The sequence below is a fragment of the Hakea prostrata genome, chromosome 7 (genome assembly GCF_041222555.1).
Source record: "Hakea prostrata isolate BN-2017 chromosome 7, UWA_Hpros_2, whole genome shotgun sequence".
Taxonomy (NCBI): Eukaryota; Viridiplantae; Streptophyta; class Magnoliopsida; order Proteales; family Proteaceae; genus Hakea; species Hakea prostrata.
In genome coordinates this window covers 50277399-50295744 of record NC_142606.1, presented here as the reverse complement: position 1 = coordinate 50295744, position 18346 = coordinate 50277399, and the positions used below count along the sequence as shown (strand labels likewise).

The 18346-nt window shown below is 39.9% G+C and overlaps 1 protein-coding gene across 1 annotated transcript; it reads left to right on the top strand.

Annotated features, from left to right (window-relative positions):
• Window positions 1–1550: 1550 nt before the first annotated feature.
• On the top strand, window positions 1551–2484 carry LOC149011319 (MADS-box transcription factor 57-like). The gene has a single exon (XM_089164399.1). It carries the CDS (start codon window positions 1551–1553, stop codon window positions 2481–2483), a length of 933 nt encoding a protein of 310 aa, XP_089020525.1. The 3' UTR covers window position 2484.
• The last annotated feature ends 15862 nt before the right edge of the window (window positions 2485–18346 follow it).

Here is an 18346-nt window from a genome sequence, read left to right as displayed (position 1 = left end):
GAGATGAAGAATAACACTGTTCTTTGCAATCTTGGTGAAGAGTTGGGATCACAGATAGATTGTGCATCTTACTTTTTTTTTCGGTGGGGCCTTTGGTCTACGTCATTAGTGCTAAGAGGTGGGTCCCCTTTCTAAATATATGCTGGAGGGCTATAAGAGGAACACCGTCTTCTACCCTTGTGAGTGGAGGATTTGGACTCTTTGGGCTGCGTTTGTTTGCAAAGGTGGGGTGGGAAAAAAGGGATGGAAAAAAAAAATGTGGGTCCCATGTGTAGTGGGGTGAAGGAGAAGAGGAACACCGTCTTCTACCCTTGTGGGTGGAGGATTTGGACTCTTTGGGCTGCGTTTGTTTGCAAAGGTGGGGTGGGAAAAAAGGGATGGGAAAAAAAAATATGTGGGTCCCATGTGTAGTGGGGTGAAGGAGAAGGAAAGGAAAGGAAAGGGTTTTGTGGAAAAGTGATAGGGTGGGTTCCACTTTTTACTTTCTCAACTTTCTCACAAAATCCCACCAAATATGTGGGGTTTTAAAATGACATGGGGTGGGAAAGTTGGGCTGCCATATCATCAGACAAGTTTCCTTGATTCAAGGAAGCTTGTCTCCCACTTTCCCACCACAAGCAACCAAACAATCTACCATTTTGGGATTTAAGGGAAAAATAAAAAATCTACACTCTTTTCAAAAATTTTCCCACCTCTTTTTTCCCACCCCACCTTTATTCCAGCCTTTATTCCAGCAAACAAACGCAGCCTTGATGAATGCATTCGATGGAAAAAGATCATTTGGGTAAGTTTAAAGTAAGTATGGGAATTTCAAAGGCTAAAGATGGGAGATGGCAAATTCTAATGATTGCAAATCGGATCAACCCAATCAAATCAGACCAACTGACCATTTCAAATCATTATTAGTAAAATAGACCGAGCCACATGTAAATTGCTAAAACTTAAGTAAATATAAAAATATGAATTAATTAAACAATAAAATCTGAACTGTACAGTGAATCTGGACCGTCGGCTGCCCAAGCAAGATCCTTCTGAATGGCGGTTGGTTTGTTCTTCAACCGAAGAGGGAAAAACAGCGGTAAAAGCTTTGTTTTCAAATATATAAGACACATTTCTTTTGGTAAAAATAAATAAGATATTTGCAGATTCTTCAATTGTTACCGTTGAATAAAGGGTACTTATGTCATTTTAAATCATTATTTTTACAAGAAAAACACAAACGCGCGATTCAGATTCCCGCCCCGTTTTGTCCTCGAAAGGAAACCCTCCGAAAGAAAAACACAAATGCGCGATTCAAATTCCGTTCATTCTATTTCTCACTTCGTTCGGACAATTTCTTACCTGGATTGCCGTGTTTATCTCCCGATTTCGATTTCTAACCTAGCTGAAGAACGCTAATCCTCATTACTGTTCATCCCATTTAATTCGGTTTCTCTGTTATTCGCGCAAGTTTTCACGATCAAAATCCCTTGTCTCTGTTTCCTTTAACAAGAAAATCCTCCTGGTATTTCAGATTTGTTGATTCTTGATTACTTCGGTGTTGAAGCAAAATGGGGAAACGGAAGATTAGGATTGAACGGATAGAAAAGCAAGAATATAAGTATGCTACGTTCTCAAAGAGACGCAAGGGTCTCTTCGGCAAAGCTTCTAAACTTGAGGAAGTCTGCAACGCACAAGCTGCGATGGTCATTTTCTCTCCTGCTGGACGTCCTTATACATTTGCTTCACAGGGTTTGTCTCTCGATGTTCTGATACAACGTTATCTGGAGAAGCATAGAGCCAATGAAGTTGAGAAGCAGGATACCGACTTTTGGTTCAAACAAGTAGAACTTGACAATTTCAGTTCTATGGAGGATTTGCGGTCACTGAAGAACCGTTTAGAGTTACTCAGGGAGAACATCTGTTCTCGATCTAAACCTATGACTGTTTCAGCTTCGCATGCAATGGGTGCTGAATATCTGGCTCTTTCAAGGTCTTCTTCCTCATCTTCCTGTCAAGATACTGATATCTTTGAAGCTCTTACTGGTGAGAATATTTACGGTGTCCAGCCTGAGTCATCTTCCCCATCTTTGGATGAAGACTTAACAGATTTCTTTGCTGATCTTCCTGAAATGTGTTCCGCTGAATATTTGGCTCTTTCAAGGTCTTCTTCCTCTACTTCCTGTCAAGATAGTGATGTCTTTGAAGCTTTTTCTGGTGAGAATATTTACGGCGTCCAACCTGAGTCATCTTCCCCATCTTTGGATGAAGACTTAACGGATTTCTTTGCTGATCTGCCTGAACTGTGTTCCGCTGAATATCTGGCTCTTTCAAGGTCTTCTTCCCCATCTTCCTGTCAGGAAAGTGATGTCTTTGGAGCTTTGTCTGGTGAGAATATTTATGGCGTCCAACCTGAGTCATCTTCCCCATCCTTGGACGAAGACTTAACAAACTTCTTTGCTGCTGATCTTCCTGAACTGTGTTCGATTTCATCTTTTTTGTAATCCGTACTTGTTACCAAAGTACAAATTCTTGTACTTTGTTAGTTACATTTTTTAGTTGCCAGAATTTTTATTTTTTGGGCATTATGGACAATAAGAAGTTCATATGTTTGGGATAGAAAATGTTGATTCTTTAAATGTTCATGCCTTTCAGTACTTTTTTTTTTTTATCACATGTTCATACTGGTGGAAATTGAATTCATATTCCTTTAAGTATTCCAATTAACTTCCATCCTGAGACACTGTTCATTTTGTGCATAACCTAAAAGCATTGCATGACTATATTAGGAGTCAGATTGTATTGAAGGATTCATGGATTGCATGAGTGTGTGCAGACTAGGTCACCTCTGTTACTAATAGATATATTGTTTCATTCTTTTATTTTGGAATAATAAATCATTATTATTACTAGGAGAACATCAAGAGACCTACATAACATTTTCAAGGTTCAATGAGGCAAAACAGAACATGATAATAGGAATGCCCATTCCTTTCATGCTTGACCATAAAATACAACAATATTGACAGTTAAAGTCGTTGATGATAGAACAAATAGTAGTAAGCTGGTGCTCAATTTAGCTTTTGTAGAAGGCTACCTATAATATTATACAGTTCCCTTGAACTTTCTTATGCATTTGATTATGAAAATAAAATGGTTTTGTCATGTATATATCATGGAAAAGTATTCCATTTCTTGGAAGTAGATCAAGATGGCCTTTTTTTGTTTTTCCTTTTTTTTTTTTTTTAAATGCGAACAGTGACTTGGGGAATTTTGCCAGCTAGATGTTTAGGAATGTGAGTTGGCCTATGTCAATTTTTAAGTATTAGCTGTGAATGCAATGTAGTTTGAAATATCAGTTTCAAGTTATTGTCTTCATTAACATGTTGGCTATTATGACTCAATACTGGGGGTTTAGGGATTAGTCTTCAAGGGTGGGATTAGAGGAAAACAGATGGAGTAGTCTCTCAGTTGAAGACTTGTAATATTCTATCATCTATGTGATAGTTTTTTACTTATTTTTCTATTCAACAATCTATTTTCAAAGTATTGACTTTGATCATTGTTGTGTATTTTTAATGGCTAGTCATCTTTATTCAGCTATTTTAATTCTTGTTTGTGTATGCTATTCCCAGAAAAGGAAAAAAGAAATGCATTTTTACGTTTAGTTCCAACTATCATTGATGGCTAAAATTAATTTTATTTTCTCCATTTAGAATTACAGTGTCCTTGAAGATTTTCAGGGTGTGTGGGGAGGAGATGTAGTTTAGAAATTCAGAACTTGGTCAGTTGGGTTTTATGGAAAAGAGTACTGATATCAATTCTTTTTTACCTGAGTTTCCCTGCTTATTTGTCAGCCATGGATCAAAGAATCCATACCTGGCTGCTGATTGCAACTCTTTCACGCTACATCTATAGCAGCCTCTACGAATTATGTGGGTCATAGGTCCTTTTCTACCAGTTTCTTTTCTATTAAGATAATGTATGCAAAGATCAGAGATTTGAAAGTATCATATTAAGCATAGTTGATATATTTGTGAAAAGAGTTTGATATCTTCTACCGCAACTATTCCAGATCTGTTCCCTGTTTACCTCGCTCTTGTTACAATGTTGTCTTTGACATGCTGGTGAAAAAAGTTCAATCTTTTAGACAATAGCCATTTTTTATTAGTTCTCTCTTTACCTGCCTTTGGTTACAAATTACAATTCCATCATTGGGTATCCAATGAAGGTTTATATGTGGCTTGTCCTTGGAAAGTAGTCATCAGATAGATTATATCAAGATTGCTTGGTCAAAACTATTTTGAGTTATTACCAAAGCATCCAGAGTTTCAGTTCAACAACTCAAAGGAAAGCTCAAAAGGTAATAGAGGAGTTATTGGCCATCTGAACATTTCCAAATTTTCTATGAGCTTTGATATAAACAATAACTAGTAGTTAAGGTGGATCACAGAAAAGAGGTGTATTATGCCATATTTGCATTCCATTTTTCCATCTTTGCTTGGAGACAAACTGGAACCAGCCCCTTTGGTGGTTTGGCAATGCTTTCTGGGTCATAAATTCTCGTTAGTTATCTACTTTTAGTACTAACATATATTATCTAAGTCTATATTCAAATATGGTCCTCTTGTGAGAAAAACTTCTCTGGAATATTTTGAATTAAGGGCTGGTTTGGTAATTTTGCTAAGAACATCCCATTGGCCTCTTCTACTTAACAGATGAGATGTGATAGAAGGGGTGAATTCTTGAATCTGTTTGCAGGGCAAACGGAAGTGCCATAAGTATGCCAGCCTTTTATTCCTAACCTTGTGTGGACTAGAACACCAAGGATGCTTGATGGAACTGGGTGGAATATTTAGATAACCTAGTAAATCTCCTAATGGAGGTAAGTGGATCACACTTACTCTGCTTTATGATCCTGTAGTAGAGCCATTTGAAGCTGTTACTGTAAGGGATCAAATGATTTCCTCATCCTTGTATGAGCTATAGAGGGAATTTCAAGGTTGAATTTGCTCAAGTAGCTGAGCGAAACCTAGTTGAGCCTTCTCTCCATGGTTCTGTAGAATATGGTGCTGCATCTGTTGCCTCCACCACCGGATAATCCCAACTTGCCTGTAGAAAGAGAGAAAATCCTTATTTGCATTCCACTGAGACCCATTCCTGCAGATTGCTTGGCGATCAACAGCATCAACAGGCTTTCTCTTGTGTAGAGGGAGTCTTAGAGGTGGTGTATGCTTCTGCCTCTCCTCTTTTGCCCCAGATACGATTAGAGCGAAGCTTATGCTTGCAAAAAATTACCCTCTGTGTCCTGCCTCTACTATTCTTAATCACTTGGGAAGAGCTACTTGTGTGTCTCTTCAGTATGAGCTGTTTTTGTTGTGCAAAAGATGTGGCCCATATTCTTCATCAAACTAAGCACTGTAAAATGAATCAAAGTATTCAGGAGGAAGGGGAGCCTAGTATTTCAAGGCAGAGAAGGGTTTATGCTCTTGTTGATGTTATTTGCTCTCCCTTATTGGTCAATCAGCCAAGGGCTACTCCATCCATCCTCGTTGTTTTTAAAGTCTGAGAATTCACTGTTGGAGAATTTGGTATTTTCTGTCTTGGAAGAACAGGAAGTGGATAGTGGCAGTGTGGTACCAGGAACCTTTCACCTGCAGGTGGATGTTGTAATCCAGATCCTCTCCTTATGGGCAAGCCGTCCCCCCATCCCCCCACCCTAACACATGACCTGCACATGGACTCTGGATGTTGAAGGTGATGGTTCTGGCTCTGTGCAAAATGATTGTCCTCATTCTGTTGGATGATGAGCACTTGTAGTTGTGAGTCCAGATCCTCTCCACCCAGGCAGGCCGTTTGCTCATCCACCCACCCCTCTGGATTGCAGCAGATGGCCTGCCGGTGGTAGAGAGGATCTCAACTTCGGAGTTGTTTACTCCTTCTGTTTTTGAATCTGATACTGTGTTTCCCTCTTTACCAGTCTCTTTGCCTCCCAGTGTTAGATTGGATTCTTACGATATGATGCAAGGTCTCTTTCAAGTAATTGAGCCTTATTTGCCTCAACCTACAGTTTGAGTTTCTCAAGCTGAAGTGGCCTTTTTTCCTGTTACAGCCGAATCTTCACCTTCCACGGAAAGCCTATAGGTGTGCAAAGTCGACTCTCGGGTTCAGTGGATTTGGATCATGGGTTAGGACCTGGTAACCCGGCAGGAGGTGGATCCTCTATTTTCCTTGTTGGTAAGCCTTTGTTGCTTTCTCAGTCCTTAGCTCCTTTCTCCCTGCAAGTGCCAACTGTTTTTGACGATTATTATTCCTTTTTCTCTCAACTTCCTCTGGCTTGCAGTGATCCTTGTACCCTTTTTGAGGTCATTAATACCTAGAATTTGTCTCAGATTTAGGGACTGGAACCTGCTGTTCCTTCTTGCCCAACTGCTAATACCAATGATCGAAATGGGACTGATCAACCTGCCCCTGTATCACAGTCTGTCTCAGGAGCTGCTCAGGTATGTGTTCTATCTTGCTTCTTCTCCTATTTGTGTGTTTTTATCTTCTGTTTCTGAACTTTGCTTTGATTGATATATGCCCTAGTCTTCTTTATTTGCTGTAGCCTATTTGGTCTTTATTTCTGCTCTAGCTCAACCTAGTATCTTCTTGGTTCCTCTTTGTTAGAGAATAAAGACTAGGGATAAGATATGTAATTTTCATACCTTATGTCTATATAAAGGTATGATCTCATTAATGAGAAGATGGGTTTTTGATTTCATACTTTCTGATTTCACATATGGTATCAGCTAGGTGCGGTCCATGTGGTCCTTTCTTTTTGTCTTCAAGTGTTTCTTGGTTTCCGTGCTGACCCTTATCTCTTTCTTGCAACTATCTTTTTCTCAAAACCACTTTTCTTCCATCGACTTTTTCTTGAAACACTTCTCTGTTTAAAGCTTCTGCTACCTTTTGTGTAAAGCTTTAAACCGTATGTGTAAAGATTTTGAACCTTTTGTGTAAAGCTTCTGCAATACCTTTTGTGTAAAGCTTCTGCACGTTCTGTTTAAAGGTTCTTGAAGCTTCTTGAAACCGTTCTTTGTTTTCTTTGAAGTTGCTTTCGGTGGAATTTTAAGCTTTCGTTCTGCGTTAATGGCGTCGCCGTCTTCAACCTCTGCTATTCCTCTTGCTGAACCAAACTCCTCTTTATCATTTTCAAATGTTCATCACTATTTTTCGGTGAAGCTTTCCTCTACAAATTATCTGGTTTGGAGGAGTCAATTTATGCCTCTACTTCGGTCCTCTGGTCTGCTTGCTTTGATCGATGGTTCGCTTCCGCCTCCTTCACCGTTTCTTGATTTGGATTCAAGTACTCCCGAACCAAATCCTGCGTTCTTCATCTGGCAGAAGCAGGATCGGCTTCTTATGAGTTGGATCCTTTCCTCTCTCACTGAGTCCATTCATTCAGAGGTGGTTGGCCTGGAGACCTCTGCAGATGTCTGGAATTCGCTCTCTGCTACTTATGCCTCTCCGTCTCAAGCTCGAATCATGCAATTCAAGATGCAACTCCATGCTATTCGAAAAGGATCAGAGTCAATGCAAGAATATCTTCTGCGAGTGAAACGTATTAGTGATGCTCTCGCTCTTGCCTCTTCTCCAATCTCAGATGCAGATTTGGTGTTGTTTGTTCTTGGTGGATTGGGATCTGAGTATCAAGCCTTTATCACTTCTGTAACAACAAGGGATACTCCGATTCGTTTTGCAGACCTTCGTGGATTGCTATTATGTGAGGAAATTCGTGCACAGTCTGTGTTTCAAGATCTTACTAACATCTCTGCACAACTAGCATCTTCTTCTTTTTCTTCACAATTTGCAACCACTGGAGGTCCTTCATCCTCTGTTCGACCTTCTCGGGGTCGTTCTACATATGGTTACCGTGGTGGTTCACGGAGTTATGGTGGTCGCTCAGGTGGCCGTGGTGGTCGTAACAGACATTCGATCCTCTTTTGTAATATCTGCAATCGCCAGGGACATTCTCCTCAATTCTGCTATCAGAGGAATACTGCATTCTCTGAACATCCTCAGGCTCAGTTTGCTAGAACAACTTTTGGATCTACTCGTACTTGGATTCCCGATTCTAGTGCTTCACATCACATTACCTCTGATCTGGCTGCCATTAGTGCTCCAGCAGAGTATCTTGGTCCAGAAACTGTAACAATTGGTGATGGATTAGGTTTGTCGATCTCCACACTGGTCATTCCACTGTTCATCTTGCTAGTTCACAGTTTCAGATGCACAATATTCTTCATGTTCCACATGCCTCTTCAAATCTGTTATCAATTAGTAAGTTCACTCATGATAATAATGTTTTGTTTGAATTTCATGATCGCTATTTTTATGTCAAGGATCGATCCTCGGGCCGGGTCCTGCTCACCGGAGTTCTTGAAGATGGTGTCTATAAAATGCCGCTGATGTCTACTGAATTTCCCTTCTGTATATTCTAAATCACGGACTGTATGTGGACATTGTATGAGAGCTAAGGCTCATAAACTTCCTTTTGATGCTTGCACAACACACACCTCTGCACCCCTGCAACTTGTTTTCTCTGATGTTTGGGGTTCAGCTTTTGAGCCTTCTACTGAGGGTCATAGATATTATGTCTCGTCCGTTGATGATTTTACGCGTTTCACTTGGCTCTATACTCTTGCTCAACGATCAGATGTTGTTAAGGTTCTTCAGCTTTTTAAAACTATGGCTGAGAATCAGTTTTCTGTGAAGATTAAGTGTCTGCAAACTGATGACGGTGGTGAATTTCGTGGTGGTTTTTCCAAATTTCTTCAGGACCATAGCATTCTCCATCGCTTAACATGCCCCAAAACTTCTGAACAGAATGGCCGTGTTGAACGACGTCACCGTCAAATTGTTGAGATGGGCCTTGCTATGCTTTCCCAGGCACATATGCCTCTGAAATATTGGGTTAATGCTTTTTCTGCTGCTATGTTTGTTATGAATCGATTGCCTACTGCTGCTCTTAAGTTTGACAGTCCATATTATCGCTTGTTTGGACGGATTCCAGATTATCAATTTTTGAGAATTTTTGGATGTCGTTGCTATCCTTTGTTACGTCCATTTAATCGTCACAAGCTTGATTATCGATCGGCTCCATGTGTTTTTATGGGCTACAGTCCACGGCACCATGGTTATAAATGTCTTGATTTGCTCATTGGCAAAACTATTGTGTCTCAGCATGTTGTGTTTGATGAGTTGGTCTTCCCATTTCAAGATTCTATTCCTCCATTACATTCTAAAGCTCCTTTAGAAAATGTTGGGCCCATTTTAATTCCTATAGATATGTCCTCCATTGGGCTTATAGATCATGTTGGATCATTAGAAAATCATTCTGTTAGCCCCCCTGTTCCTTCTTTAGACCCCAATGGGCCTATTTTACCTGAGCCCACTCCAATGTCTACATTCACTATTTTGCCTCAGCCCATGGTTGTACCTAGTGCATCTTTATCTCCTACAACCACTAGTCATGCTCCATTGGATGTTTTGGATGATCCTCATTTGCCCTAAAGTTCTATTATACCTGACTCCACTTGTTCTCGTCTCCATCCGATGGTCACTCGTTCTCTTGATGGAACTCGGGTGCCCAAGCTACCTAAAAGCTATTTTGCCACTAGATATCCATTACCTTTGGCATTCCAAGCTCTTGGCCCTATTGATCTTGAGCCCTCTTGTTTCAGTCAAGCTAGCAAACATGCTGTTTGGCGCCAAGCTATGGATGCCGAATTTAATGCTCTTTTGTCTAATAACACTTGGGAACTTACTATGCCTCCTCCTGATCGGCATATTATTGGTTGTAAGTGGTTGTTCTGTATCAAACGCAAATCTGATGGGAGTATTGAGCGTTATAAGGCCCGTCTTGTGGCCAAAGGATATACTCAAGAATATGGGCTTGATTATGAAGAAACCTTTAGTCCGGTGGTTAAGTCTACCATGATTCGTATCATTCTATCCTTGGCTGTTTCTTCACAATGGGTTGTTCGTCAACTTGATGTCAATAATGCTTTTCTTCATGGGTCTCTTACTGAGGAAGTTTATATGAGCCAACCTTCGGGCTATGTTGATCCTCAATATCCTTCTCATGTGTGTAAACTTAAGCGATCCCTCTATGGTTTAAAGCAAGCACCCCGGGCTTGGTTTCAGCACCTCAGCTCTTACTTATTTGCATTGGATTTTATGGGCTCTAAGACAGATACGTCCTTGTTCATTTTACCCAACTCTGAGGCTCCTATTTACATTTTGGTCTATGTTGATGGCATTTTAATCACTGGTCCTTCTCCTACGGCCATTGATCGCCTTATCTCTACATTGGCTCAAGAATTTGCTCTTAAAGATCTCGGCATTGCTCGCTTTTTCCTTGGGATAGAATTAATCCCTCTTTCATCAGGTCTTTTGCTCTCCCAACAGCGGTATATTCAATCTTTATTGGACCGGGCCGGTATGCTAGATGCAAAGCCCATTTCCTCTCCTATGGCTCCCTCTCTTCACCTCTCTAAGGATGGTGGTGCCCCTCTATCAGATCCATCTACTTATCGTAGTTTGGTAGGTGCTTTACAATATATCACTCTTACAAGACCGGATCTCTCCTATTCTATGAACAAGTTGTGTCAATTTTTGGCTAGTCCCACTGAGGATCATTGGATTGCTCTTAAGCGGCTTCTACGTTACTTGAAGGGTACAATTCTTTTTGGTCTACACTTGACACCATCCTCTTCTAGTTCTCTTGAGGCATTTTCTGATGCCGACTGGGCTGGCTGTCCTGATGACCGCAAATCCCAAGGTGATTTCCTTATCTTTTTGGGATCCAATTTGGTTTCTTGGCAATCAAAGAAGCAATCTACCGTTGCTCGTTCCAGTACAGAGAGTGAATATCGGGCCCTTGCTGCTGCTACTACTGAGCTTACTTGGATTCAATCCTTATTGAAGGAGTTGGGGGTTTCTTCTTTCTCTTCCCCCACCCTTTGGTGTGATAACATTGGGGCTACATATCTCACTGCTAATCTAGTTTTCCATGCTCACACGAAACACATTGAGATTGATTTTCATTTTGTTCGTGACAAGGTGGCCAAGAAGGAGCTTTGTGTTCGTTTTCTTTCCACCCTTGATCAGCTAGCCAATCTCCTTACCAAGAGTCTCTCTATTGCTCGTTTCCGTCTCTTGCGGTCCAAACTCAAGCTCCTGGAAGGACCGTTGACTTTGCGGGAGGGTGTTAGAGAATAAAGACTAGGGATAAGATATGTAATTTTCATACCTTATGTCTATATAAAGGTATGATCTCATTAATGAGAAGATGGGTTTTTGATTTCATACTTTCTGATTTCACATACTCTTAATTTTGTTCCATTAGCTTTGGGGGTTAGTAATATCTGCACTTGTAGTTCTGTTCATTTTTGTTAATCTTTGTTTATTAATTTTCTGTTCATAATGTCTGTTAATCTTTGGCTCTTTATCTTGCTGTAAAATTCCTTGGTTTCTGGGCATTTTTCTTGTCTCTAGTACAGCTGTCCCATTAAATTTCCCTATTATGAACTTATTTTCCTGGAACATGAGGTGTTTGCATAGCCCTCAGCTGTTAATAGCTCGCAATTTCATATTGAAAAGTTATTTGCCTGGAACATGAGGTGATACCCTTTGTATCCCTATTTTGTATGAATTTTAGTTCCATCAATTGTTGTCCAAGTGGGGGTACAGGGGATAATAGTGGTGGTTATTGACTTCTTGCCAAGAAAGGTCTTGATGTGAGTGTTGTTCATGCTGATTCTAATTTTATATGTGTTTCTATTAAGGTTCTTCTGTGGGAAATATTTGTCTCCTATTTGTATATGCCCCACCTCATCAGTCTCTTAGGGAAAATTTTTGCCTTTCTTTGTCTCTGTTTCTTCATTTTTTTATCACTTCCCTTTTTGCTTGTGGGATATTTTAATGAGATGTTGTCTTGTGATGAAACTTTTGTTTTTTTTTTTTTTTGGGGGGGGGGGGGGGGGGGTACCCGTTTTCACGTTCATCTTTGTTGAAGAAATGTGGAGTACAAGTCAGAGCTGGAACTTGGACCACAAGTCAGATATTCTGGTTTATTCTGTACCTTCTATTTTTGGTTACTATGGGTTGTATTCTTTATCAATATTTACTTTCCTAGACAGATTAGGGCTGTAATACACACAAAATACAGCATGACAGGGGAAGGAGAGAACACTTCTTCTCTCTTCTTGGCCCTCTCTTCTCTCCTCATTTTCTAGGCGCTGGTAAGGTTCCTACTCTGAAACTGCAACATGGTGTCAGAGCAGTGCCTCGATCCAGGGATTCTCCTCACCCTCATCTTCTGACCAACCCTAGTTTACATTCGTTTCATCTTGGTCGCAGCACCACAACTTTGCCTACCCTACCTATGACTACTAGGTGCGATTGAGAACACCAAAATACCATTAGGCTGCGTTTGTTTGCAAAGGTGGGGTGGGAAAAAAGGGGTGGAAAAAAAAACATGTGGGTCCCATGTGTAGTGGGGTGAGGGAGAAGGAAAGGAAAGGGTTTTGTGAAAAAGTGATAGGGTGGGTCCCACTTTTTACTTTTCCCAACTTTCCCACAAAGTCCCACCAAATATGTGGGGTTTTAAAATGGCATGGGGTGGGAAAGTTGGGCTGCCACATCAGCAGACAAGTTTCCTTGATTCAAGGAAACTTGTCTTCCACTTTCCCACCCCAAACAACCAAACAATCTATCATTTTGGGATTTAAAGGAAAAGTGAGAAATCTACACTCTTTTCAAGAATTTTCCCACCCCTTTTTTCCCACCCCACCTTTATTCCAGCAAACAAACGCAGCCTTAGGTATACTTATGCACTGCTACCATGGTTACATCTCTACTCCATGGCTAAATCTGTGAAGGTTGAATCTTTTCAAATCCATATCACCACCAACAAGCTTAATGGTGTTGGTAATTACTCACTACATTCTCAGTCTGTTCTTGAGTTTATCTGCGCAAAAGGGTAGGAAAGTCATATTACTAAGGAACCTCTGAAATTTGATCCAAAGGATGATACATCAGCTGCTGCGTTCAAAACATGGAATAGAGACGACTCTACTATCAAAATATGGATATAGAATAGTGTTGAGCCATAGATCATGAATAATATCATGTTTCATGCTACTGCCAAAAATATTTGGGATGATTTGAAGGAAACTTATTTTGGTGAGAAGAATATTTCTCATGTTTGTTATCTATACGAAAAGTGGTTCAACACAAGGGGATCATTCCCTACTTGACTACTATAGGGCATTCAAAGGAATTATAAAGGAATTGGTTTTTTATCAGCCCTTCACTACCGACGCTGATAAATCACATGAACAAAGGGCGGAAATACAAGTCGCAAAATTTTTAGCTGGCCTCAACTTTCACTATCAGTCTGGTCACAGCCAAACACTAACCAGCCAAAAGGTACGTTCTCTGTCTGAAAACTTTTTCAATTACTACGTATGACACCTGTAGGGAATGTTGCTCTGCACCTCCAAAGGAGAATTCAGCCATGGTTGCTGGTTGCAGGCTAAGGTTTCCATCTCACGGTAGAGGAGCCTTGGTCCACGGATGCGTAAGGGAAGAGGATCAACCTATTCTGAGATAGCACCAAGGTTATGCACTCATTGCGGAAAACAGTGCTACACTGAAGGGACAAGTTGGGCAAAATATGGCGGGCTCAAGTGGGCAGATAGTATCAATAATCAGTGTTGGTCTAAAGCGGCAAACATTGCTAACATATCTTTTAGTTCCAATCCTACAGGTTCAGCCCTAAAGATGAGTTATCTCAGATCCTTCAAGGCCTTCAACAATTGGAAACCTCTATCCTACCTGCTTCTACTACGACATTGGCACATTCAGGTAACTTTATCTTTCTTTCCTCAAGCCCTCGTTCATGGTTAATCGATTCTGGCACATTTCCACATGACAGGAAATTCTGCAATTCTTAAAAATTTCAGAAAATTTTCCTCGCCCATCGATTCAGCCAATGGTAGTACATTCTAGCCATAGCTATTGGAGATTCTCCTCATCCCAATATTACCCTGTCATTTGTGCTTTTTATAGCCTAATTTTCTTGTCAATCTACTATCTATGATTAAACTCTCCTGTGATTTCAATTGCACTGTTATTTTTAACTGAGCTTTCTGTGAGTTTCAAGACAATAGGACCGGGAGAACGATTAGTTTAGGACATGAACGGGGGATGGTCTTTATTGCCTGGTGTCATTTGCCTTAACTTCTATCTTTGCTAATTTTGTTATTGAACCAAGTGCATCACAATTGCATCAGCTTTTAGGTCATCTTTCTTTATCAAAGCTCAGGTTTGTGGTTCCCTCTAGCTTAGGATTGTGGTTCCCTCTTGCAAGAATCTCACATCTCTTGAGTGCGAAGATTGCGAGTTGGGGAAGCATCATAGAACATCTTTTCCTATTTCTGAATCTATTAGTTTGGAACTTTTTGATTTGGTGCATTTGGACATATGGGGTTCTTGTAAGGTTTCACGATTTAATTTTGAGTATTTTGTGACATTTGTTGATGATTTCTCTTGCATGACATGGTTATATTTATTAAAATCGAGATTTGAGTTTATGACAAATTTTCAACAATTTTTTACTGAAATTCAAACCCAATTTGACAAATCAATTAAAGTTTTTCGGTGAGATAATGCCCTAGAATATACAAAGAATGAGATTTCAGCGTTCTATGCCTCAAAAGGGACAATCCATTAAACAAGCTGCTCTAATACTCCTCTACAAAACAGAGTGGTTGAGAGAAAAAAGTAGACACCTCTTAGAGGTTAGAAAGTCTCTTTTGCTGCATATGAACGTTCCAAAAACGTTTTGGTGTGATGCTGTTTTGACAGCAGGTACTATGATTAATTCGATCTTTCCTCAGTTATTCAGAATAAAATTCCTTTTCAAGTAGTGTATCCGAATTGCCCACTTTTTCAAATCTATCTAAGAATTTTCGGCTGTACTTGTTTTGCTAATGTTTTTCATCCCTCAAATAAATTAAGTCATCTAGCAATTAAATGCATATTTTTGGACTACCCTAAAGCCTAAAAGGTTTATAATCCTTTGAGACCACTGGTCATTGCCAATATGTGTCTACGAATGTAAATTTTTTCGAAAATACCCCATATTATGCTTTTCCAAATGATTTGGAAAACTTTGATCCCCCTCTTCCCATAATAACTATTCGAATGATCCACTAGTAGTGCAACTTGCAGTTCCCCTACAAACCTATCAAAGACGGAAGAAAATGGTAGGTGATCCCAGACGACAAGATCTACCACGGGATCCTAAGTCGAAAGAAATTACAATTTCTGACCCTTCTAATGACTTACCAATTGCTCTTAGAAAGCCCAAACAGTTTTGCACCTACAAAAATAAAGTCAATGTCATCTATCCTATATCTAATCTCTTGTTTACTACCCATCTAACATCGTCTTATCAAACCCTAGATAAATCCCTTAATGATCACCATACCTACCACTGTCATGAGGCCTTACAAGACCCTGCTTGGAAGGCGGATATGGATATTGAGATAAATGCCATGCATTCTCGTCGTACTTGGACATTAGTGGACTTACCTCCTGGCAAAGAAATTGTGGGGTGTCGATGGGTGTATGTGGTTAAATACCGAGCTGATGGGACAGTTGAGTGCTTACGTATCTTATCAACATGCTTTCTATAAGCAGCCCCATTATCAGGATTCGTGATATAGTCCCTATAATGACCCAACTCCCTCCAAAAAGGGTTTAGTTCAGCATCGTACTAAGCTATAGTTGGTTCCTTTTAAGTAGTCTCATGAAGCTTCTTCTGTAGCTCATAAACCTGTGCATTATTTGCTAGTTGGCAACATGTTTCTATAGTAGCTTTCAGATCTGGACTGTAGTATCAAGCAATAGGTATCCACGCTCAAGATCGGGATTCATGGAATTCAAAAGGAATGACATAATAAGAGATTCATTTGAGATCCATTTATTTTAAGAAACTCCTGTGGTTGTAGGCTTGATTGAGGTGCCCGTAATGTGTCCAACAAATCCTCTTCCGCCAATAGTCAGGTATGCAGATCAAGACTAGATGAAATAATTTGTTCCATCAAATCTTACTGAAAAGAGGAGGAAGAGTGGGATAATTTTTGGAGCCAATGGGAACAGTAGTACCATCGGTGGTTGCCATAATTATTTTTGGAAAACTACCTACTGTTCCTCAATCTTCACTTCTTCGAAACAATTAAACATCGCAGAATTGAATAGTCGAACCACCCAAAAAATTCTTGGGACTCATGAGATAGGGGACAACAACAAAGCAGAAGCTTTACTTCATAGATTGCTGAAGAAGGGGTGGGTTGGAAAGAGAAAGGAAGTAGGTAGATAGAGGTCCTACTATCGATAAAAAGAGAAGGGGTAGGGATGTTAGGGCAATGGCAATAGGGCTGGGGCGATGGTGGTTTAGCATGTGAAAGGTGGTTGTGGTGATTGTGTAGCAACGGTAGTGAGAGAGAGAGGAAAGATCGATATCAAGAGAGAGAGAGAGAGAGAGAGAGAGAGAGAGAGAGAGAGAGAGAGAGAGAGAGAGATAGATCTGACACCATGTTGCAAGAATCGATTATGGTAGAACAGCTTAATGGATCAGTGTGATCCCAACCCTTTTATTTATAATGAAGTGAAAAGTACACTATTACATAATTACCCTTAGGCAACAAGAAATAATGAACTATATAAATAAACCAAATGAAACCACTACAGACCCGAGCCAACCAACATTTGTGTATTAGTGGATAAAAGAGTAGTTAAGGGAGCAAGGAGAATTCAGCAATGGTTGCTGGCCGTGGCCATGGCTCTTATCCATCATGTGGAAGAGGCAATGGTCGAGGAAGAGGAAGGGGAAGAGGTCGAACTCCCCCTCCATATTTATCCAAAGGAAACCGGGTGTGTTCCTACTGTGGCAAGCAAAATCGTATAGAAGAAAATTGTTGGGACAAACATGGCTGGCCGGAGTGGGCAGAAAACTATTAGTGAGAATACCATTGACAACTCATCTGTATCTGTTTCTGTTCTGGTGGCATCTACAAGTTCCTTATCTCCTAGTGTTGACCTCAATCAAATCCTAGTTTCAGGTTTTTCTTTAGATTAAATTGAATCAAATCTCATTGCAGGATAATTGATTCACTTTGGAGGGAAGGTTAACTGACCAAATTTACTTTGGCATAATCTGAAAGGGGTTGGTGCGATGGGTAGGTTGTGAACAATGGAAAACTGACTATGAGATATATATAGTTATTCGACAGTCTGTAAAGGCTATAGACATTATCTGTTTGGTTCTTTTGTGTATTGTGAGCCTAGGATTGGGGGAAAAGATAGTGTCTGCTGATTTATGTGCTCTATTTGGTCAATAAATATGAGGATGATATTAAATTGCATATACTCAGCATGCAAAACAAGATAATAACTAAGATGTCTGCATATGTTACTCGCACAACCTACACTTATACATTTTATATTAAAATTTTTAACACTTTATAGGCACTATGGTTGACAGGCTTCAAATTCAAACTAGGACTAAGAAATTGCTGATTGTGTTAGAAGAGGCTCTAGAAGTGTTATTGGAATTACACTTCAACTTGACTTAAATAAAGGAATAATTCAAAATTAAGATAACCTATACCATGTCCATGATTTTGTTGCTGAGTTAAGGAACTACACCCAATGATTTTGGTGTAAGAAGGAACCCTACAACTACAGCTAGCTTTACACAGGTTTGCCTTTCAAGAGCATCCTCAATCCATAAAAATGAAGTATGAAATGAGGAGATGGAGTAGATGGTTCTGCCTCAATTTGTTTGTTGTGTGTTTTAAATAAAGCAGAATCTCATCCCTAAACTTATCAAGTTCCGCCTCATGCCTCTCATCCCTAGCCTCAAATCTCCCAAGTCTATCCTCAAGTTTGGCATTAGTTTTGCTGATTCTCAGCCAATTCCTGGATGGCTTTTGCAACCCAGTGTAGGTTATATGACCTCTTGACATGGTGAATACAACCAAAGACAAAAAGATAAAGAGTTGAGATTGGATATTTTTCTGCTCCCAAAATAGATTCGACACCACCTGATGAGTAGAATGGTAAGCTACGAAGAGTAGAAGCCAATTTCCAGGATCTAGGATGAACTGGAAAACTTGGCTAGCTATTTAGATATAAAAATAGTTTGGGTTCGTAGAAGTTGAAATAGCTTAACTTGAACCACCTATTTAAACCAGCGAAACATGTTCATTTCAAAACACCCAAAACATTAAGGGCCTGTTTGGTTGTGGGA